Consider the following 22707-nt stretch of genomic DNA (forward strand, 5'->3'; position numbering starts at 1 on the left):
TAAATGAATGGCATGGGTATCATTGCTCCTTTCGCAATTTGTCCACTTTAGGAAAGTAACAAAGATTCGCGTTAAGCTTGAGTTCGGGGTTTATTCTATCTGGAGGTGGGATGTAATTGTAAGGAGTCACCGAGTCAACGACACCTTTGAGTAGCTGAGTCAAACGGACAAGGCCAAATTTATTGTACACGTACTTGTGTCAAAAATAAAACTTTTTTTTATACAATAATTTTTGGGGTATAAAAAAAATCATTTAACTGAATCACATGTTATACCAATTTTTAAGAATTGAAACCGATACGATATATTATAAAAGTTGATTTAAATTGAATTAAATCAGTATATATATTTATAATTTTTTATATTATATCATATATATTACATGTTAAATTGTTAATTAATATAATATAAATTGTTTTAATTTTATAATATAAAATTAATATAACATGTGATATTACATAAAATTAGCTTTATAATTTATAATAAAATATTTGATATAATATATAAATTTTAATCTTATTATATAAAATTAATTTAACATAAAATTTTAATTTTAAACATTATTAATATAAACTTATTTTATATATATATATCAAGTTCTCTGCATAATAAATTATAATATATATTATTTTTGTAAATAAAGTTTTACACATTTAATCATATATATTCATATATAATATATTTATACAAGTATATAATATATAGACTATAATTAAATTTAATACTATATAAGAACGTGTTAATTATTATAAAATAATATATTTATATTATAATATAAATAGATTGCTAGTTTAATTTATGTAAATATCATATTATTACTAATATAGAGAATCTGTAAAATCGAAAAAATTAGATCAGTTCAGAATGAAATCAAAAAAATTAGAAGTTTCGATTTTAATAGTTAATCGATTCGATATCGGTTCTTAAATTTTTAAAACCGGTGTATATTATTCGATTCTAAAAAATGTACAAAATCATACCAGTTACATCCCTAATAATTTTAAATAAATTTTATAAAAATAAATTTATAAATAAATAACAATCTTAAATTTACTTTACACTAAAAATAATTTAAAACTTAATTTATTTTGATGAAATTGGCTAAAGTATTTATTAAAAATAATCATTAATTTTATAAAACACGCGAGTTTGTCGCTTGCAGACGGACTGTGTCGAGGGGCATCTCGAAGGGCGTCTAAATTGAAATGCCGCTCGAAGTCAAAAATGGCCTGCGGAAACGAAAAAATATTAGGAATGCGTATCAAATACAATTCAAATGAGTAAATTTATTTGTCAAAAGCTGAAGTCCTAGACTCGTAAGAAACAATATGATGGAGATCTTATGTTTTTTATTTGGGGCAGTTCTAAAGGAGGGCCTTATTTGTGAGAAGACAGATCAGAAACTTTTACCTGCATAGTTGAAAGAAAGACAGGAAGAAGATCGGCAAAGTTATAAGCTTTCCCAAAAAGAAGTGGTGAATTCAATCATTGCCATGGAAAGCCACTGCACCCCAGAAACGGCAGGAAAAGTAATCAGATGCAAAGGTTCTTTCCCTTGATCTCTCTCATCCTCTAAAATCTATTACTCAGTTTTTCTGTATATTATATATATATATATAAATTTTTTTTTTTTTGGGCTGTTTGGGTCTCTTATTAACAGAATCGTGTTTCTTTGTTTGTAATTCAAAAACAGCTGCAGTTTGTAGAAACCCGGGGGAGCCACTCATGATCGAGGAAATTGAAGTTGACCCACCAAAAGCTTGGGAGGTTCGGATCAAAATTATCTGCACATCCCTTTGTCACAGTGATCTTACATTTTGGAAAATGAAGGTAAGCTCTCCAAACAAAGAAAAGAAAAAAAAAAAAAAAATCCAGGTTCCTATTTAAATCTTCCAAAGTAAAAACCTTCAAAAGTTTTGTACGGAATCAACTCAACTGCGCTATCCCCTCTAGGCACCCATTGGAGTTTTTCCAAGAATTTTTGGGCACGAAGCTGTCGGGTAATTTGACTCTTCACTTAATATTCTTAATTCTCCTGTTCAGCTCATTAATTACTTTCATCGTTCTGGGTTTGTTTATTTTTCTGGTTAGTTTTGGCTTTTGATTTGATCATGCTTGTGTTGGGTAATAGTGTCGTTGAAAGTGTGGGAGAGCATGTAGAAGAGCTGATAAAGGGGGATATAGTGTTGCCCGTGTTCCAACCAAACTGCAGGAAATGCAGGGATTGCATGTCGGAGAAGAGCAACGCCTGCTCGGTCTTTGGGAAAAAAATCTCCCCCGACATGCCCAGGGACGGAACCAGCAGATTTAAGGATCTCAAGGGAGAAGTGTTGCACCATTTCGTTGGGGTTTCCAGCTTCTCCGAGTATACCGTGGTTGATGAAACCCATGCCGTGAAACTTACGCCCGACATTCCTGTTGATAAAGCCTGCTTGCTTAGCTGCGGCGTCTCAACCGGTTAGTCTCTGGAAATCTCTATCTCCATTCTCCAGTTTTTTTCCCCCACTTCCTTTCATTTTTCCTTTCATCATTTTTGCCCAAGTATTGGGATAACTTAGGTCTGTTCTTCTTCGACTGAGATATTGACTATTATTTATTATTATTATTTAATTAATATTTTTTTATTACTATTCACAAAATATTTAAAATCATCTCACCATTCAAATCTAATCTAAATAAATAATGATTTTCTGTCAATTATACATATTGAATTGGAAAGTAAGCAGTTGAAAAATGGAGTAGAATAGAATGTAGTCCACTCATGTTGGGATCATTTTTTATATTTTTGGGAACATGCGCTCTTCCCTTAGTGCTAAAGTCCACTAATTCAAGCGGTCAGTTGTGGAAAATGGAAATGTGAATGGAGATTGAAATGTGTAGGGGTGGGATCAGCGTGGAAAGTGGCAGCTGTTGAAGAAGGATCCACAGTGGCTATCTTTGGGCTCGGTGCTGTTGGACTTGCGGTATGTAAATTAAACACAATGATCAGCAAGGCAGAGTGGGCCTTGTTTCAAGTCCATTGCTGGCCTAATGGGCTTAAATTATAGTGTCCATTTAGTAATGTCCCAATAAAATCAAACAAAGTAATAAAGAAAAACATTGTTTCACCCCTTAAATTTTAGGACCCATTTGGAAACAAGGAATATCTTAGAATAAAAATACTTCACAATCTCTTAAGACTCTACACTTCACATTATTTTTAATTTTTATTATTTTTTCTTTTATCAAATATTTATTATATGAATAATGAATAGAAAATTTGAAATAATTTAAAAAGAATAAACTCAAATTTTGTTTTTAAAAATTTAAAAAATTTAAAAAATTTAAAAAAATATAGAGTGTGGAGTGTGGTGGAAGTTGTGTAGCAAAGCTCCTTAGAATATATGTAAATAGTAATGAAATAGTTTGATTTAAGATGTTTTATTAGTTTTTGTTAAATGTGAGAGAAAAAATTAAATACAAATGTTATAAAATAAAAAATTTATTTAAATATTATTTTTATTTTGAAATTTGAAAAAATTGTATTATTTTTTGTGTTTAGAATTTGAAAAAGTTTTAATGATTAGATGATAAAGTTTAAAATTTTGAAATTGAAAATGCTTTGTTTTTTAGTTATATTTGTAAAAAAAAATATTTGAGAATATTTGAGTATCCGAAAGGACTCTTATTGTCTTAAATTGATGTAACATATTTTAAAATTTTATACGCTTGACTAAAAATGACAAAATGACCTAAGATAAAAGTAGCATTGTTTGTAAAAAAAAAAAAGTAGCATTGTTCAAAATGCTCTCGAAATCAAGCAGACTCAAGAAGTCAAAATGACATAATACAAATAGTCAAAATCATTCACTTATTTATTGGTTCCAAAGTAATGGAAGTAAAACTAATTACTACCTCACAAGAAATCATTGGAGATTTTGATGATGAATTATAGAAGCACAAATTGATACCAGGTTGCGATGGGAGCAAGACTTCGTGGAGCTTCGAAGATTATAGGTGTGGACTTGAATCCTGAAAAATTCGAGATAGTAACTGTCTATTAACTCGAGGATCTCTTTTTCCTTTTATGTGTCAAAGGACAGGGGTTGCCATCTCATTTTAATTAAACTATGCAGGAAAGAAATTTGGAGTCACTGATTTTGTCAACCCTGCAACCTGTACTGCAGAAAAGCCAGTCAGCGAGGTCAGAGTATTGAAATGATTATTTTAAATAAAATATAATTATTTTTTGAATTAAAAAAATAATGAAACCCATCAAGTTTATTTTGCCGGACTGTGCTCGCTTTGAGTTTGTTAATCTGGTGAAACCGATGAACAGGTAATCAAGGAGATGACTGATGGGGGTGCCGACTATTGCTTTGAGTGTATCGGGTTGGCATCATTAATGCAAGACGCTTTTAAAAGCAGCCGAGAGGTTCTCTCATCTCTGTCTCTTCCTCTCCTCGCCTTAATTTATGCATGCATGCAATATGGTTTGGTTCGTTTCAATTTCGAGTCGTTTTTGTCTTAAAAGAGTGTTTAAAGAATGTTGTTGATTCAGTGGTTGGTTTTCTGAGGTCAGGGTTGGGGAAAGACGGTGATAATTGGTGTGGAGATGCATGGCTCGCCGTTGACCGTCAGTTCCTACGAGCTTCTGAGAGGCAAAAGTGTCATCGGCTCATTCTTTGGAGGTCTCAAACCCAAATCCGACATTCCTCTCCTAATCAGGAAATACCTTGATAAGGTGATTATTATTAAGGCGACATTATAATCTCTCTTATTTTATACTTTTTATGACGAAAGTGGTCTTTTTTTAAGTTCAAAACAAAACATTTAGGTTGTTGTAGTGTCGATGTTGAATACGCATGATCATTGAGGTACTATAATTAGTGTGTGTTTGTGTTGCAGGAGCTTAGTTTGGACGAGTTCATAACACATGAGTTGAGCTTCCAAGAAATTAACAAAGCCTTCGAATTGCTCCAAGCAGGGAAGAGCCTCCGTTGCATGATATGGATGGATCGCTAGACAATGTCGCCACCTAGCTATCTTGTATTAATAATACCTTATCAATAAGAAAAAATAAGAAGTTGATGATAATCATTATATGATTCACAATTTAAATCAAGATCACTCTTCAAAGTTGTAATTGAAAGTTTTTTTTTTCTTTTTATAGTCTTCTTTTATTCGGTTTAATATAATGTTTCACATATAATTTTGATGTTCATATCGTAATTTGAATATAAGATAAAATTGATAGATTTGACTTTCAAAGAGAGAGAAAACGCCCTGAATTTAAAATAGACCGTTGAGGAAGAAGAAAGTCTTGAGAAGAGAGAAACTCGTTCGCCGATCCTCCACGGCGAGTGGCCGCTCACCGTCGGCACAGACCGAGTCGCCGGACCCAGGCGACCTCGCCGAGGGTCTTCCGGCTCGGAGTGGCCCAAGCTTCCGTCTTTGGGAGATGGCCAGCGAGCCTCGACGGAACTGAAGCTACTGTTCTGAGAGCGGCTCATGGCGGACGTCGAACCAGTCGTGGCAGGCCGCCGCACGTTTGCTGAGGTCTCCGCAGCACCTCAACCGCTGCCTGAAGTGGAGATTATGCCCAGACCACCGAAAATCATAGAAGGTGAAATATGTTTTATTTTTTCTGCAGAGGAAACAGAGGCTACTGCAAGGCCTTTTCGATTTTCCATTGTCTTAAAAATTTCTCCGTCAAAGACCTTCACTTGATTCTATAAGATCTTTTATTCGTAATCGATGGGGTTTATCCTGTTGTCCTGTGGTCTCGGCGATGCAAAGCCCAAGAAATGTTTTTATCAAGATGTCGAAAGAAGAAGATTTCAACAAAGCACTGTCCAGAGAATCTTGTGAGATCAATGGTGTCTGCTATAGGCCATTTGCATGGTCCCCAGATTACACAGAGGAATATGAGTCACCTTGCGTGCCTGCTTGGGTCTTCTTGCCTGGACTTCCCCCTCATTTTTACCATACTTCGGTATTGAAAATGATTACGGCGCCGATTGGAAAGTTCATTCGGAGAGACAATCTGACTACATGCGCTACTAGAATTGATGGAGCAAGGATTTGTTTAGAGGTCGATGCCTCCCGAGATCCAATCACTCACTTCTGGCTTGGATGTCCAGGGCTGCCTCACAGTCGGAGACAAGAGGTGGTCTATGAAACACTACCTGCTTACTGCTGCAACTGTCATCAACAGGGTCATAATTCTAAAACATGCCGTAATGGCAAAGATCATACCAGGAAAGGGACTGGGAACCAAGTTTGGATCAAGAAAGGGTCTTCAACAGAATCCAAGCCAGAATTAGAAGTTGGGAAAAATCAGACAGAGAAGAATGAAGCAGGAGGGTTTTCGAAGAAGGAGAATAATACAGACAAGAAAACAGGGGCCCAACTAGTTCTCCAGGTGAAGGGAATCGAACAAGAAGAAGTGCAGCATGCCACCCACGACCTGAATGAAGTAGAAGAAGAAGAAGAATGCACAGAGCCTAAAGGGTCGAGCAGCGTAAATAACCAGGAGCTTAGTAGAACAATAAGGTCCTCTATGGCTACAGGTAACGAACAGGACAACACCAGTATTGTGACCCAGCTGAATGATGATCAACCAGAGAAGTTTCCTGCCCCCTCCACGCAATCTATTGAAGAGCTAGTTGTTGAGGACAAAGGGAAAGTTTTATTTCAGCAAGAGAGCTTACAAATCGTTAAATCTACCTATCCCCTACCAGACCCACAAGAGATTAGCACAGAAGACATGAATCCGGTTGTGAACAGAGTAATTGGTTTGGGTGAAGAATGGAAGAATCCTCTGATAACCCTAAAGAAAAAATCGAAGAAGAAAAAGGCAAGGTCCCTTACAGTCAGTGTTAATGAGAAGTTTATGGTTGAAGATGAAGAGGAAAGAATGGATGAGATACTCTTTTCCCACTCAGATCACGAGAGTGAGAGGGACAAAATAAAGGATGATATGCGTAAGAATACTGTACAGATTCTGAGAGCTCCAACAATCCCAGGAAAACAGGCCAGAAAAGGGGCGCTACCAGGGTGGTAATTCGTCATTCCAAATTTAAATTATGATCAGTCCTATTATTTTTTGGAATATTAGGGGAGTAGGTACTTCTTATAGGAGGTTGAGGAAGATTATTAAACAATTTAGTCCTAATATCATAGCTTTGGCTGAGCCCTTTTTGTTAGAGGATATAATACCATCCTTCTTGGGAAGATTCAGCTGCAATTATTTTGTCACAAATGAGGTGCATGATGGTAAAATTTGGTTGATGTGGAACTCATTGGTCTCGATACAATGGGTGGCAGGGTCTAATCAATCTATTACTGTGAAAGTAGAGGAGAATGGTCATATGTTTCTCCTTTCTATTATATATGCAAAGTGCAACCGTAATGAAAGAAGAGAGCTTTGGGCGGATTTGGAGAATATGGGGACTGTCGATATTCCATGGGTTCTCTGCGGGGACTTTAATATCATTAAGGATGACTCAGAAAGAAGAGGTGGTCGTCCTCGTCCTTTTGTAGCCATGGAAGAGTTCAACCAGTGTATTCATACCTGTGGTCTGATAGAGATGTGCTCAAAAGGCCCGAATATGACCTGGTGTAATGGACAAGGCGGACAAGCGCGCAGCTGGGCCAGGTTAGACAGATGTTTTATTGATACTAATTTCCTTAATCTTTTCTCTAATGCTTATTACCAGGTTTTGGCGCGCTCTACTTCGGATCATTCCCCTTTGGCTATTCAGATGGGGGAGAATTCATTCAGGTATGGTCCTAGTCCCTTCCGCTTTCAGTATATGTGGACTGATCACTTAGATTTCTATAGTTTTGTGGAGGGGGTGTGGAAACGTGAAGGCTTAGGTCATGGATTAATCAACCTGTCCTCTAAATTACAAAGGGTTAAGATGGCTTTAAAGGAGTGGAATAAAAGTGTCTTTGGTAATACTAACGTCATAATCAAAGGTCTAGAGGCTCGTATTGATAATTTGGAAAACCGTCTTCAAGTTTCTTTTAATGCCGAGGACGATGTTGACCTCTTAGCAACCAAGTTGGAACTTGTAACTTGGATGGGTAGAGAGGATACTAGACTTGCTCATATGGCCAAGAAAAGCTGGCTGAAAGATGGGGACCAGAACTCTAAATTCTTTCATGCTTACCTAAAGGCCAAATTGCATAAAAGAGTTCAAGAGATGAGTATGCCTGATGGTAGGGTCTTACAGTCCCCTCTCGACATTCATAAAGCCGCTGTTGTTCATTTCTAGGAATTTCTGGGTCAAAGTAGTCCCCGTGCTCTCCCGAATTTGAGTGACCTGATATCTCCCATTATTACTAATGAGGATAACTTGACCATTGGTAGAGACCCTTCCATAGAAGAAGTAAAGGATGCTCTATTCTCTATTCCCATCGATAGAAGTCCAGGGCCAGATGGTTTTGGCTCAGGTTTCTTCAAAATTTGTTGGAACTTTGTTAAAGATGACCTCCTTTTAGCCATTGTTGATTTTTTCCATAGCCATATGCTTCCAAAAAATTTCACTGCTTCTTATATTGTTTTAATCCCGAAGGTGGACAAACCCTCTAGTTTTGACAAATTTCGGCCTATTAGCCTTTGTTCCGTGGCCTATAAGATTTGCTCAAAAATTATTGTGGCTCGTATGACTAGTTTGCTCCCTAAAATGATATCACAGGAGCAGGGGGCTTTTATTCCCGGTCGTAGTATTTTTGAGAATATCAGTTTAACTCAGGAAATGGTCCACTCTATTCATAGGAAGTCCATTGGAGGCAATGTTCTGGTGAAGATTGACATGTCTAAGGCTTATGATCGAGTAGATTGGAATTTCTTATTACATGTTTTGGTCAGTTTTGGGTTCTCTCCTAATGTTTGTGACCTGATTAACTCTTGTATATCCTCGCCGTGGTATTCTGTCATGATGAATGGGACCCCCATGGGTTTTTTCAAAGGTGAGCGAGGTCTACGGCAAGGTGACCCCTTATCGTCTTACCTTTTCATCATAATGCAAGAGGTATTCTCTCGTCTCCTTAAGAAGTCCTTTGGAAAAGGAAAAATTGGTCAATTTACTCAAGCTAGAGGGACCCCGATTATCTCTCATCTTATGTATGCCGACGATATAGTTATCTTTGCAAATGGTGGAAAAAGAAGTATGAGAGGTTTGATGAAAGTTCTGAACCAATATGAGGAGTGGACTGGTCAAGTGCTTAGTAAAGAGAAGAGTGCCATTTTCTTCTCCAGCAAAATCTCAGTCTCTAGGAAACATGCTCTTCTCCGCTATACTGGGTTTACCGAGGGCTCTTTTCCTTTTAAGTACCTGGGGGTGCCTATTGTGGATGGTAGGCTGAAGGCTTGTGATTTTGGTGATCTACTGGGCAAAGTGACTAAGAAGATTGCAGGATGGAAGATGAAGATTCTCTCTACTGGTGGAAGAACTATTCTTTTGCGTCACATCTTATCTAGTATGGCCACCCACCTTCTTGCTGTTTTAGATGTCCCCAAAGCGGTGATATGTAGTTTGAATAAGATTCTAAGCTCCTTCTTTTGGGGTGAATCTGGAGGCAAGAGTCGGAGGAAATGGATCTCCTGGAAGCATATATGTACGCCTACGGACGAAGGTGGTTTGGGTATTAGGGATTTTGGGGATGTTCAAAAAGCTTTACACATGAAACTTGCCTGGAATCTTATAAAGGGCAACTCTCTTTGGGCGGATTTTTTCAGAGGTAAATATGTTAAAGGAAATCACTTATCCCTCCTAGCTCCTACTAAAGGGACCCGCTTTTGGAAATCTATTGTCCGAAGTATCCCAGACGTGATAAATAGTTCCAAATGGATAGTGAAAGAAGGTAATATCTCTTTCTGGTATGACAATTGGGACGACGAAGGTCCGCTCTACGGTCAATTTCCTGTGGCTGAGCACCATTTGATTAAGATAAAGGAGTGTCGCATTGAGAATGAGTGGGATATTTCCCTTCTGAATAAATTAGTGGGCCATCAGAAAGCCAATGAACTGTATGATTTCTTGGCTAGACGGAAGGAGGGTCAAGATGTGCTTGTTTGGCTGAAGGATAATGAGGGAAAGTTTACTACTAAGAGCGCCTGGGACTGTATAAGGGTTCGGGCCCCCCCTTTACCCTGGGCTCAGTGGATATGGCATACTAATCTCCCCAAGAAGATTTCCATCATGATGTGGAAGGCTACTAACAATTGCCTCAGTGTTGACAAGAATATTAGAATGGTGGGCGTCTCAATGGCCTCTAAGTGTAATTGTTGTCAAAAGGGCCATATTGAGGACTTGAACCATGTGCTCTGCACGGGGGATTTCGCAAGATACATTTGGCGTCTAGCGGCCACTCATCTAGGGGTTCATATGGCCTCTTTCTACACTTGGAAGGATCAAATTAATTTTTGGTTTCGTCGTGCGGGTAAGTCTTCACAGGTTAGAATCATCTTTGGCCTTCTGCCCTCTATTATTTCTTGGAAACTTTGGGAGAGGCGCTGTAAAGCTCGGTATGAAGATAAAGCTCATTCAAAAGAGTCGGTTTGGCACGCTATTAAACTTTGGCTCCGGCGCACCATGGACCAGATCATGAAAGTGTGTTCCCTCTCCGCCCAGGACATGGATATTTTGAATAGACTAGATATCCCAGTTTTATTCCCTAAGCCCAAAAGGGTCCGAGTGGTAAAATGGCACCGGCCCCGTCAAGGCTGGGTAAAACTCAATACCGATGGTAGTAGTTTCGGGAACCCTGGCACCTCTGGCGCTGGGGGTGTTATTCGGGATGAGGATGGTAGATTACTTTTGGCTTATTCTGTTCCCTTGGGTTTGGGTACCAACAACTTTGCTGAACTCAGAAGCTTATTGGAAGGTGTTCGCAGATGTCACGCGCTTGGATTCTACCGGGTCCAAATAGAGACTGACTCTCAACTGGTGGTTAATTGGATTGTAAAGAATAAGTGCCCCATTTGGTATTTAGAAGACTTCTGGGAGGAGTTACAAGATCATCTTAATAGCCTGGAGTATACAGTGAATCACATTTTTCTTGAAGGTAATGCTGTGGCTGACTTTCTAGCTAAGTGTGGGGCGGAAGGGTTGAACTCTGATTGGGCTGACATTCACATGCTGCCTAGTCGGGTGAGGGGTCTTCTCTGCATGGACAAGCTGGGTATGCCATACCTGAGGATATCATAAGTTTCGTGCCAGGTTTGTTTTTCGTTATTTATTTGTCTCTAATTGCTCTCACGTTATTTGCGTCTCTTTTTGTCTTGTGTACTTGGCTTTTTGCAGGTGCCCCTCTTTGGCTTGCTCGGATGTAGGTTATGTATCTTATTTAAGGCCGTGTACTCTATATGGTTATACTGTTTTTGATGCCTGGGTTCTTTTTTCCTAGATTTAGCACTTATGTAAATCCCAGGTGTCGTACTTGTAACCACGGTTTCCCTCCGCCACAAGTGAGGACAATCAATAAAATTGGGGTCCTGTCCTCTTTTTTTTTTTAAAAAAAAAAGATCTTAAATTTTTGAAAAGTTGATTAATAAAATTATGAATAAATACGTGATGATGTTCATCCAATGAGGCAGCAGTATTAAATTTGCAAAAAATCATTTATATATTGTAACGTAGAAAATGATAAAAGATTGATAATTGAAATATTAATGAATTTGACACTGATCAAATTGGCCGAAAAGGGGAAACAAATATACATGCATGAAAGTCTAATTTTAGAAACCTCAGGGGAAAACATCAATAATAGGAAACTTCAGTGGAGGAAAGTTCAATTAACGTAACCTTTAGATTTTTTGTATCTGGGACTACTGGGATTCTGGAGGTCCGAGCAAGGGTTTCAATACTCAATCGCGCAAGACATGGACCAATTAGGTGCGCAACTATGCGAGGCGGCGAAGAGTGGCGCCGACCCGAACGAACTGAGAGGTCTGATCGAGTCCGGAGCGGACGTGTCCTATTTCGACGGGCACGGCCTCACTCCGCTCATGCATGCATCCAAGCACGGCCACGCCCACGTTGTCAAGATCCTTCTCGAAGCCGGCGCGCCCTGGAATGCCCTCTCCCCCTCCAATCTCTCCGCTGGCGATTTTGCTATGGAAGCTGGCCACCAGGAAGCTTTTGATACACTCCTCAATGCCGGTAAGGTTCTTTGCTTGCTTGTTGCGTGCTTCAATGTCACTCCCTCTTCATTCGTCTCTGTTCTGCCTTTCTCCCTTTTTTTTACTTAATTGTCCGGATAATGTCGAGATACGACAACATTTAAATGCCATAGATGGATGTATGGTGTCCCAATCCAATTGCTGTTTTCTGAAGGCGTCGAGAATCGGTTCAATAAAATCTCTTGTAGCTATACCATAGGTTAGTCACTAACAACTAACAAGCGAGGATTATAAAACGTTACTGTGAAATAAAGGCAGTTCGTGATGTGCATTCTTCATTCTTGTTGTATGTACCCTTGATTACTAGGTCCGTATGCATATTCAAAATTTCAAATGGATTTTGGTGACCGTAACTCCTCATGAAGCTAATATTCTTACTTCTTTGAACAATGGATATCCTTTGTTTTAACCAAAAATGGGTTTAATCTCTTTAATTGGGTCTGTATATGGAGCTAATGAGCTCAAGGAATTGGATGGAGGGTACCTGATTTCCTGGGTGCGAGGATCTAATTTCATTCGTGGGTGTGTGTATTTATATGCATATACTCATAAAAAGTATATTGATATGCATATAACTCTGTATATGAACAGGGATCCAGGCTGAATTGGTCCTCGGAACAATTGCAAGAACAGAAAATAAAAATGGTAATCTCGATGTAGATTACTTGGAAGATAGGGTTATTTTTAGTGAGGATAAGCTGATGGACTCTGACAGTAAGGCTGTCATGATGGCTTGGGAGAAACCTTTAATGGAGGCTCATGCCAAAGCAGTTTGCTCAGGAGGTGGCCACATTCTGAACATTGGATTTGGAATGGGTCTTGTGGATACTGCCATTCAGCAATATGCCCCTGTCAAGCACACTATTATTGAGGCTCACCCAGAAGTTTATGAACGAATGCTTCGTACTGGTTGGGGTGAGAAGGATAATGTAAAGATAATATTTGGCCGTTGGCAAGATGTTCTTCCTCAACTTGAATCTTATGATGGTAACTCTGTGCTTTTTTCTGTAATCAAATTAAACTAGACATCTTTATGTTTTATTTTACACCCATGTGTATGTACACACACACACAGCTACTTCTGTATATCTATGCATTTTATGTTAGAACCATATGTGTAATTCCATTATATGACGGCTAACTCAAATGTTCTCCCTAGTAACTCCTACAATTAAAATATACACGAGAAAGTGGGATGGTAGTGTTTCTTATAGCCTGACAGCCATGATTAAACTGTATAGCCAGCATACATTTGTATCTCCACCAGCTCAGAGGTTCCCAAAAATTCAGTGAATTATTTAAGTTATAGCTATTTCCTTATACCAATTTATGATTGGCTTTCTGTACCAGGTAACAATTTTTTCAATTAACGTTTATCTATGCCCAAATCTACATTCTGTAAAAATTGTCCAGTCTAACATCCATTCTTGAAGAGCAAATTTATAAATGTTTATGTGCCGTGTGTAATACTGAATATGGGATTAAAGTGGAGGTGTTGTGAGAGGACATAATATTGAAGAGAGGCTTTTGATCTAGTGTTGGGCAGTGTATGAGAGGAAGAGAGGGGGGGGGAGGGGGGTTATGTAGCATACTTCAATGTATCTAAAGATTATTCTAACTAGGGCATGAAAATCTTGCACGAACTGATACAGTTATTCATGTCTTGCATTTGAGCAGATTAATTCCACCTACTTTCCAATCTGTAATAGCAATCTGAAAATCTGTTTTTTTTTTAGCTGGTGCATAAGCTCATGCTGATAATATGATATAGTAGCTCTTTGATATGTTGGCTTTCAGGTATTTTCTTTGATACTTACGGAGAGTATTATGAAGACCTGAGAGAGTTCCACCAACATCTTCCTGTGTTGTTGAAGCCTGGGGGAATCTACTCATTCTTCAATGGCCTTTGCGGAGGTAATGCATTTTTCCATGTTGTCTACTGTCATTTAGTTTCTTTGGAACTGGAGAATTCGGGCTACTCCACGCAGTTAATTCCGTTGCCTGTTAAAGATTGCTTAGGAGAAGAAGTTTGGGAAGGTGTGAAACAAAAATATTGGCAACTTGATACATACTATCTTCCTGTTTGCCAGTCAATACAAGATTCTGAATGATTCTTGATTTTTTTTTTTAAAGATATTTGGGGAAGTGCTGATAACAAGTTGCAAGCCATTATCGTTTAATGCTTGCATTATCCTGTGGTTTTTCAGTTTGTAGGGTTAGGATCTCGTAACAGATAATCATGATAAAATTTTCTTCATATCGGACTATATATTGCCTCTTATTTTCACTGATTTGAGCCTGTGTTGGCAATGAAACTTTTTTTTTTTTTATACTAAAATTGGCAATGAAACTTTAAACAATGGGTTCTAGTATGTTAGAGATCTGAAGCTGTAGTGGAAACATAATTGATACTTTCAGTCGTACGTCGTAGTCACCATCGGGAGACGACCTCTACATCGAATATGAATGTTTAATTATGGTAGGTCTTTCCAGTTCAAGCAACTTTCTGGGGATGTTTACTCTGAAAGATGTGAGAAATTATTGACCGAAATGAATGCCTATTAACACTATATTGTTTTTTTTTTTTTTCAATTTCAATCTCAACATTTTTAAACACCAAAATAATTTTGTACCTCTTAAAAAACCATCTAACCATTTGCCTAAATTTCTGTGGAAAATAAAAAAAGAAAAACTAATACAACTTTCAGAAAAGTCTAAAGAAAAATCACAATTTTATCGAGAAGACGTTTCAATTTTATATATCCACTTTTACAAACCCGAAAAAAGAATATATATATCAAACGAGATGATAACGTTCACATAACTCCCTTGGTCTCTTTAACGAGCATAACATATACAACCTAACTGCAATATTCCTTAAACTGCTGGATTCATCATGGTTTTCATTTTGGGGAACGAAGCAGATGATACCTTAATAGGTCGGTAAATGCAATCAATTCTAGGCAATACAATTATGAAGAAAACAGGTACTACTTATCCTACAAAATCCATGACGACCAAAAATCAGTTGGGATTCCCAGTCATAATTACTGAGGCTTTAATGGCATTCTGTTATCTGTATTGATTTTGTTTAAACTCTGAGAAGGCAATGAGTTTGAGCAAAATAGATGATCCCTGTGCTTCCCCCGTTCATAATAGCAGTTCGCAACAATAACTTTGCACTGGGAAGTTGAAATCATAGAAGCTGTGAAGCGAATCCCTGTTTTACTTTCTTGGATTATATGAGCCATGATAGATGATATTAAGACATCTAGGTTCAATTTTAAATCCATAAGGGCAATACCTTGCACGGTATTCTGTACAATTATTTTTCCCAGATTTCCTTATACAGATAGAGAGCATCTAATAGAGAAACCAATTCATTATGCTTATAGAGAGCATCTTGACCCTGTTGGCACCTTCATATCCTGAGACTGTCATGTCCAGGTGAAAGCAACCGGACTACGAACAAAGTGTGTCCCATCCGACCATTCCAAATGAGCGAAGCTGGTCGAACCAGATGGCATTGAAGTGGCAATGAACGTCACCGTGTAACTCTTCTTCTCATAGGCATCATTGAACGCCACTGATTCTGGCTCAACCATAATCTTCACAGAGGGAACCTTTGATGGTGACACAACCACCTTATATGTAGCCGGTTTGCCCACATTAGTCAGTGTCCTAGTGTATTTAACTGTGCTTGACACGCCAAGGCCACCCCCTTTGCCTGAAGCTGTCGTCAGTGGAACAGCAAAAGATGGGTAATTAAGATCTCCCGTGCTGTAGTTCTTGCTCGAATCACAGGTGAAGTCTCTGTTTGTAGCTTTCTTAATCTGACCTGAACTATATTTTAAGGCGCATAGAAATCTTAGGTAGTCATCTACCGTGGCATCGTATACTAGGCCAGGATCAAGAGCGGCAACTGGATTCACATGTCCGGCACCGAAGTCGAAAGGTGTTGAGGCTATTCCAGAAGCAACATCTATTATGGTTTCCCCATTTTTGTATGCAGTGTAAGCTGTGGTCATGAGGGCAGACCTAATGGCTGCGGGGCTCCATTCAGGGTGAGAAGCCTTGAGGAGGGCTGCTAACCCGCTAACATGCGGGCACGACATGGATGTACCAGAAATGATATTGAAGCTTACATGCCTGGTATCATTTTCCAGCCCTGTTGGTCCGGCTTTACCCGTCCACCCAGCTAGGATATTGACTCCTGGCGCTATAAGATCCGGCTTGAGTATTCCTGGAGTGAGCGGGTTTGGACCTCTAGAACTGAATGCTGCAACCACCGGTGATGGTTGAACTCCTAAGTTTGTCTCTACTTTTCCAATTGTAGCTGTGGGATCATGACTCGAGAGGATATAATTCTTTATGGCGTCACCGGCTTTCTGACCTACAGCTGCTGTAGGCAAAAGATGCGCATCTGCAACTAGCTCCTCCCCATAAGAATCTGTGTTAGCTAATATCATCCCCACGCCACCGGCATTTCTAACTTCCATACCCTTTTGCACTCTTGGATTTGATCCTCTATCACATACTACAACTTTCCCAGCAACTTTTTCTGGAATTAGAGTGTCACTCATGCACAGATGACCGTATGACTCGGTGCTTACATTGCTGGCATAAACAAGTGGTACTTGTGAATCAGGTAACGGTTTCCCGTTATAGAGTGATACACCAGTGTAACTCCTTCTGTTTCCAAGGTTAACAACTGCGGGAAAATCACGGTCCAAAGTTCCGGCACCCACAGTGGTTATCCATGGCGCTACATTGGTTAGACTTCCGGGATCAGGTCCACTATTTCCCGCCGAGCACGATACAATGATACCTTGGGCTGTTGCGTTGAAAGCTGCAGTGGCAATAATGTCATTGTAGTACTCGGATACCCCTCCCCCAATAGACATGGATATAACATGGACTCCGTCTTCGATGGCTTTGTCCATTGCTGCCACGATGTCGGAGCTGAAACACCCACCAAGCCAGCACACCTTGTATGCGGCGATTCGGGCCCGTGTGGCCATACCACGAGCTATCCCAGAAGCATAGCCAAAGAGGTTAGCTCCTGCAACGGCCGATCCAGCTGCTGTGGTTGAGGTGTGAGTTCCATGGCCATCATCATCCCTAGGTGATTTTGATTCCGTCTTTGGGTCAATTGATCCAATTGCAAGTTCATACCCTTTCGAGAAAAACTTTGCGCCAATAAGTTTGCGGTTGCAGCTCGATGACAAAAAGTTGGTCCCAACCTCACATCCACCTTTCCAGCCACTCGGTACAGGCCCCATCCCCGTGTCGTCAAAGCTCTTAAGCTCAGGCCATACACCTGTGTCGAACACCCCAACAATCACGTCGCTCACCTGGTTGGACGTGGGAAAGAGAGCCTCGGTATTCTCTAATCCGAGGAACTCTGGCGTCCGAGTTGTGTGCAGCTCGTATCTCACTTCAGGCTGGACACTGAGGATTCCCGATTGCTGTTCAAGTGACTCGGCTTCCTCGACGGTTAGCCCAGTGGAGAAGCCATGTATTGCGTTGTTGTAAGTGTAAAGCATCTCCGCCGAGTCCGATACTGATTTTAAAGATGCTGCATACCACTGAGAATGATCATTGAAACTCGCTGGCATGCTGGTCTTGTCCATCCGAACTATGTAAGTCTGTTTTGTTTTCCGGCTTTGCTCTTCTGCCGCGGCGTATACGCAAGCAAAGATTACGAGCACAAGAACCATATGTAGAAACCTGAAAGCCATAATCTTCATCCTCTCGCAGTGTCTTTGTGAGAGTGAGGTCGATTTTCAGGCTATTCAGAGAGTATAGATGTTTGCCTCTTTCTGTTGCTGAAATGCAATACGGAAATGAAATAAACATTACAGGTCAAGACAAAGATGGGCTAGTCATGACTCATCCATAGAAAAATACTGGGTTAAGGGCTGGTTTGGATTAAAAGTTGAGATGAGATGATTTTAGATGAAAGATAAAAGTTAAAAAAAATATTATTAGAATTTTATTTTTTAATATTATTATTATTTTAAAATTTGAAAAGTTGAATTATTTATTATATTTTATATAAAAATATAAAAAAATTACAATTATAAAATGAGATAAAATATTTTTTAAATCTAAATGGGATACTGTTAACACAAATAAAATCTAGAATATATCTAAAGGTTTTATCTTGAAGAGGTTCCCGATATAAATAAAAAATAAATAAAAAATCTAGAATCTAATATTCGGAGGTCAAAAACTTTTGACAAAGCGCAGAAAAATGGCATTTGTTTAGTGGTCCAGGAAGAATCGCACCCAGCTACAGAAATGGATGGAGGTGATTGAGTGGACTAGAGTCTAGAGTCTTCCAAACAAGCCATCTAATGCCATTCAACTTTACAGGTCGGCGTCCGGATGAGCCAATGTCATTAGGTTGCTTCTTACTTCGAATTCAAATGCTATAATTTCAATCACTTCTTAAATATTACATGGTAATTGATTAAGCTTTTGGATCGTGACACGTGGGGTTGTTGTATACGTAAATGCTTCATATCATCGACAGGGCGGTGTGAAAACGAAAAGGAAAATATCAGCCAACCACATTATTCGGCTCAATGTATGCCTTTGCACATGTCGAAAGAAGATGCCATTAAAGGCACGAATAAAATGTTATTTTCAAAATGATTAATTCATTATATTTTTATAATTCCTCCCATTTAATCATTACAATTTTTTTAAATTTATATATAAAATAAAATAAATAATTCAACATTTTCAAATCTCAAAATAAAAATAATATTAAAAGAATATATTATAATAATATTTTATTTAACTTTTAACTTTAATCTTAACTCGTCTCATTTCATCTGTAAAAATAAACGAGACTAACGAATAAAATGACTAAATTAATCATTATTTTTTTACTAAATTAACACCAAAACAAAGTGAAAACTTGAAGGCAATCTTTCTTCTCATCATCATGTTTCACAAAGGGGTGAAAACCGAATTTTGAGGAGGAAAAAGGTCACAAAGTAGCTGAATTGGAATCACAAGTTGCAATTAACTCAATTTCAGTGATGAATGGAAAGTGTTGTCTTCTTTTTGGGTTAATCGATTATGCCTTTCCGCCAACCACCCACTCACAAAAAAACCACTTAAAAACTCTTATCCATGAAGGTTTAGTGGGATGGCCACTAATTATTTGATCTTAGGAATAATGGGAAAGAAGGCTTTTGGTCCTTTTTTAGGACACTCTTTTCTCCATCCATAAACCAATTACCTTTGTACCTAATGGCATCCCATAATCATAGAGGTGTCATGTCTTCGTAAGGTAAAGTACCCAATAAATATACACTTAAGAACACATCTTTTTTTAAAAATAAAAAATAAATAAAAAAAAGGGAAAAGAAAAAAAAAAACAAATAATTGTACCTCTTATCCGCATCCATAAATCAATCCAGGATTAAATATATAATAATAAAAATAATAACAACAAACATATTGTATTATGTGAGAGATCGACGTAAAGATGATTAAAATTTTCTATACAAATTTTAGTTAAATAATGAGAAATGTTTTAGCCACAGTAGTAAATATATATATTAACATGACTTGACGTGATATGTTAGATTATATAAATTTTTTTATAATAAAATAAATCTAATGATAGTATATGAAATAATATCAATTTTGTGTGTTAATTTTTATGAGATATGTTTATATTTGTAACAAGTAATTAATTAATTATGTTTGATGATTTTTCATCATGAGTTAGGCCCAAAGTGTAAGATTTCTTTTACAAAAAATGAAATGATACTTGTAGTCGCAAGTGTGTAAATGTCATGCAGTCATTTTTAAAAAAATGAATAAATATGAGATCCACATAAAAAGAAATTAATTTTTTCAAATGACTATATGATATTTACACGTACAACTATATGTAATATTATCTATCGTCTATCCTCGAGGAAATTAGCTGGAATGGGCCCGCCCCACTAATAATTGATGATTATGAGATGAGAGAGCACTTTCCATTGCTTAATAATGTCTGGTAGGAATCTCGCAGCAGGGGAATAAATTGATGGCGTGTAATAATTTTATAAAATTTTAATTGAAACGTTTTTCATCATTCGAAGAGACAAAGATATATCATATGGTATGTAATCTTTACTTTCATCCGAACTATAAAAAATAATTGAGTTAGAGAATTATTATATATCATAAATATTATTTCTTTAGATTTTTGGTATATTAAAACTATAAAATATATAAATATTGTTGTCGAAAATTTGAATGGATTCGTGTTGAAGAAAATCTCAAGCCATTTTTATCCATGACGGTAATATTTTATTAAGATTAAGAATTTAACCAAATCAGTATTCGATAATCTTAAAACTTTTAGAACCTTCACAAAATATACATACACAACATGTTGGTATGTATGTGTGTATATATATATATATATATATATATATATATGCGAGAGTATTAACTAGTTAATGATTACTTTCTAGAGCACTCTTAATAATTTATGTATCTTATCCTTTAAAATATATTATTAAAATATATTTTTTCTATTTTATATATTAACTTTTACAATATACCATACATCAATTTATCTATTTTTCTTTATATTACATTGTTTAATAGTTTGTTAAAAAAAAGTACAAGGAGAGAAAAATTATTGTGGAAGATAAAGTATATGAAAAGATAATAAATAAATAAAATATTTTTATATTTGTGAATAGTTTATACTAAATATAATTGAACACTATAATAAAATATAAAATAGATTTGAAAATAAATTATTTATTAAAGGCACTTTTGAGCTACTTTTCTTCAAATTTTATATAAAAATGAATTTTACAAAATTCATCAAGGATGCTCCTAGGTTTGTTTTGAGGGTGAGGCTAAGAACAAAATGGATAGAATCATTATAACCAGTTGCTAGAGTTATTGGGAGTTGTTCATGTGTCTTTATCCCATTCACATTTATTAAATTAAGGCGATATTAAAAGGGAAATAATAGTCTCTTTCCCATGCATGAAGATTGTCTGAAAAATTTCAACGAAGTCATTGGAGTCGTCAAGTCGTCTGACTGGACAAGTTGGAGCTTACTCTGATTTGAACTTGGCAACCAACCAACATCCGCCAAACTTAAAACATTGCTTCAATAATTGAAGGTGTTACTATTTTATTACAATTTAAATGTATTTCAAGTTTTTTTTTTTATATAATTTTTTAAAGTATTTTTTAACATATTTAATCACTAAAAAAGAAATTAAAAATATATATAATTTTACTAATACTCACTTTCTTAATCATTAAGTAAAATAAAAAATTTTAAAAAAAATCAAATACAAAAAGAGTAGTAAAGTAGTAACCTTATCATTATTCATAATTCAATTATTAAACGACCTATTTCTATAAGGAAAAACAGAAGAAAAATGCTATTTTTATTGTTCAAAATTATCACTCGAATATTTTTTTATTTTACTTAGTAATTAAGAAATTAATTATTATTAAAGTTTATATATATATTTTTAATTTTTTTAAAGGTTAAGGATGTTAAAAAAATGATAAAAAAAATCCCACTAATATTTTTTGGATTAACAATCTTCAAAATTTCTTACCAAATTTAAAATCCAAAATGGGAGAACTTATGAAATGAATTTTATGAAATTCACTTAAATAATTATAAATATTATAAGACATACTTCATGAATATTTTATATGTCAAATCTCTCTCATTTTAAGAATTTTAATATTAAGGTTAAATAATATAAATCTAATTTCAATAGGATTCTTATGATTTATTGTTGTGAAAAGTGGTTGTTAGTATGAATAATGGGATCGAGGCTGTTTAAAATTCTTATCTGAATTTAAAGACTTTCAAGTGGAAATGAAATAGACACGTAAGATATTTTCTATATTATTTATTGTATAATTTATAAAGTCAGAAATATTCGCTATAAATGCTTTAGATGCATCTTTTCTCTCACTTGGGAGTTTTTTATCATATCTAATGAACTCTAATTATATAGTTTGGTCGGACAGGTTGTCATAAGGTAGTCACATCGTCTGCCTTGCAACAACTAAACTTACCCAAGAAACGTTGAAACTTTTCGCTAGCCCAGCTCGTTTTCTATATGGGCCTCCACTGTTCAAAAAGTCCAAAAATAACTCTGTTCGGCCCATTATGTACGTTCAAAGCCTTGCGGTTTACAATCCACGTGGAGTTGCTACTTGCTAATAACTTCTACTAGAGCTATATAGTATTACTAATTCTATCATACATATATTTGTTAAAAGGATAATTTAAATATTTTTAAAAAATACACAAATTTATTAGTAGTAGCTTTGTGCCTTTGTTAAACATTTAAAAAAAATTTAAATTAAAATACTAGCGATCAAATCCAGGGGCAAACTAATATTTTCCTTGTTAAAATCTTCAAGGGTGGTGCTACTCAGCTCTCTCATTATGCCCCTCAAAGTTACTACCACTAGTTCAAATTGGTTTTTTGTATGTTTTTTATTTTTATTGTTTAAATGTTAAGAGT

The 22707-nt window shown here is 36.6% G+C and overlaps 3 protein-coding genes across 4 annotated transcripts; 2 read left to right on the forward strand and 1 right to left on the reverse strand.

Moving 5' to 3' along the window:
* The first annotated feature begins 1262 nt into the window (after nt 1-1262).
* On the forward strand, nt 1263-5148 carry LOC109014919 (alcohol dehydrogenase-like 2). 2 transcript variants are annotated; one of them, XM_035692933.1, is made up of 10 exons: nt 1263-1545; nt 1694-1830; nt 1954-2000; nt 2132-2457; nt 2881-2963; nt 3954-4029; nt 4116-4183; nt 4319-4414; nt 4562-4723; nt 4888-5148. In XM_035692933.1, exons 1-10 carry the CDS (start codon nt 1494-1496, stop codon nt 5002-5004), a joined length of 1164 nt encoding a protein of 387 aa, XP_035548826.1. In that variant the 5' UTR covers nt 1263-1493; the 3' UTR covers nt 5005-5148. The 2 variants fall into 2 exon arrangements, with proteins under 2 accessions (XP_035548826.1, XP_018852947.2); XM_018997402.2 differs by having other exon boundaries at nt 1265-1545; nt 3954-3996; nt 4888-5147.
* Nucleotides 5149-11819: 6671 nt separating this feature from the next.
* Nucleotides 11820-14459, forward strand: LOC108981343 (protein arginine N-methyltransferase 2). The gene is made up of 3 exons (XM_018952459.2): nt 11820-12152; nt 12764-13159; nt 13970-14459. Exons 1-3 carry the CDS (start codon nt 11873-11875, stop codon nt 14281-14283), a joined length of 990 nt encoding a protein of 329 aa, XP_018808004.1. The 5' UTR covers nt 11820-11872; the 3' UTR covers nt 14284-14459.
* Nucleotides 14460-15362: 903 nt separating this feature from the next.
* Nucleotides 15363-18034, reverse strand: LOC108981341 (subtilisin-like protease SBT1.7). Its single transcript, XM_018952457.2, has one exon. It carries the CDS (start codon nt 17920-17922, stop codon nt 15610-15612), a length of 2313 nt encoding a protein of 770 aa, XP_018808002.2. The 5' UTR covers nt 17923-18034; the 3' UTR covers nt 15363-15609.
* Nucleotides 18035-22707: the final 4673 nt, after the last annotated feature.

The sequence above is a fragment of the Juglans regia genome, chromosome 8, assembly GCF_001411555.2.
Source record: "Juglans regia cultivar Chandler chromosome 8, Walnut 2.0, whole genome shotgun sequence".
Taxonomy (NCBI): Eukaryota; Viridiplantae; Streptophyta; class Magnoliopsida; order Fagales; family Juglandaceae; genus Juglans; species Juglans regia.

Excerpts from the sequence above, each read along its gene's own strand:
- LOC109014919 (XM_035692933.1), top strand. The coding sequence starts at position 1,494 with ATGGAAAGCCACTGCACCCCAGAAACGGCAGGAAAAGTAATCAGATGC. Across the intron at positions 4,415-4,561 it reads CTTTTAAAAGCAGCCGAGAG|GGTTGGGGAAAGACGGTGAT; the intron begins GTTCTCTCATCT and ends TTCTGAGGTCAG. Across the intron at positions 4,724-4,887 it reads TCAGGAAATACCTTGATAAG|GAGCTTAGTTTGGACGAGTT; the intron begins GTGATTATTATT and ends TTTGTGTTGCAG.
- LOC108981343 (XM_018952459.2), top strand. The coding sequence starts at position 11,873 with ATGGACCAATTAGGTGCGCAACTATGCGAGGCGGCGAAGAGTGGCGCC. Across the intron at positions 12,153-12,763 it reads TGATACACTCCTCAATGCCG|GGATCCAGGCTGAATTGGTC; the intron begins GTAAGGTTCTTT and ends GTATATGAACAG. Across the intron at positions 13,160-13,969 it reads TCAACTTGAATCTTATGATG|GTATTTTCTTTGATACTTAC; the intron begins GTAACTCTGTGC and ends GTTGGCTTTCAG.
- LOC108981341 (XM_018952457.2), bottom strand. The coding sequence starts at position 17,922 with ATGAAGATTATGGCTTTCAGGTTTCTACATATGGTTCTTGTGCTCGTA.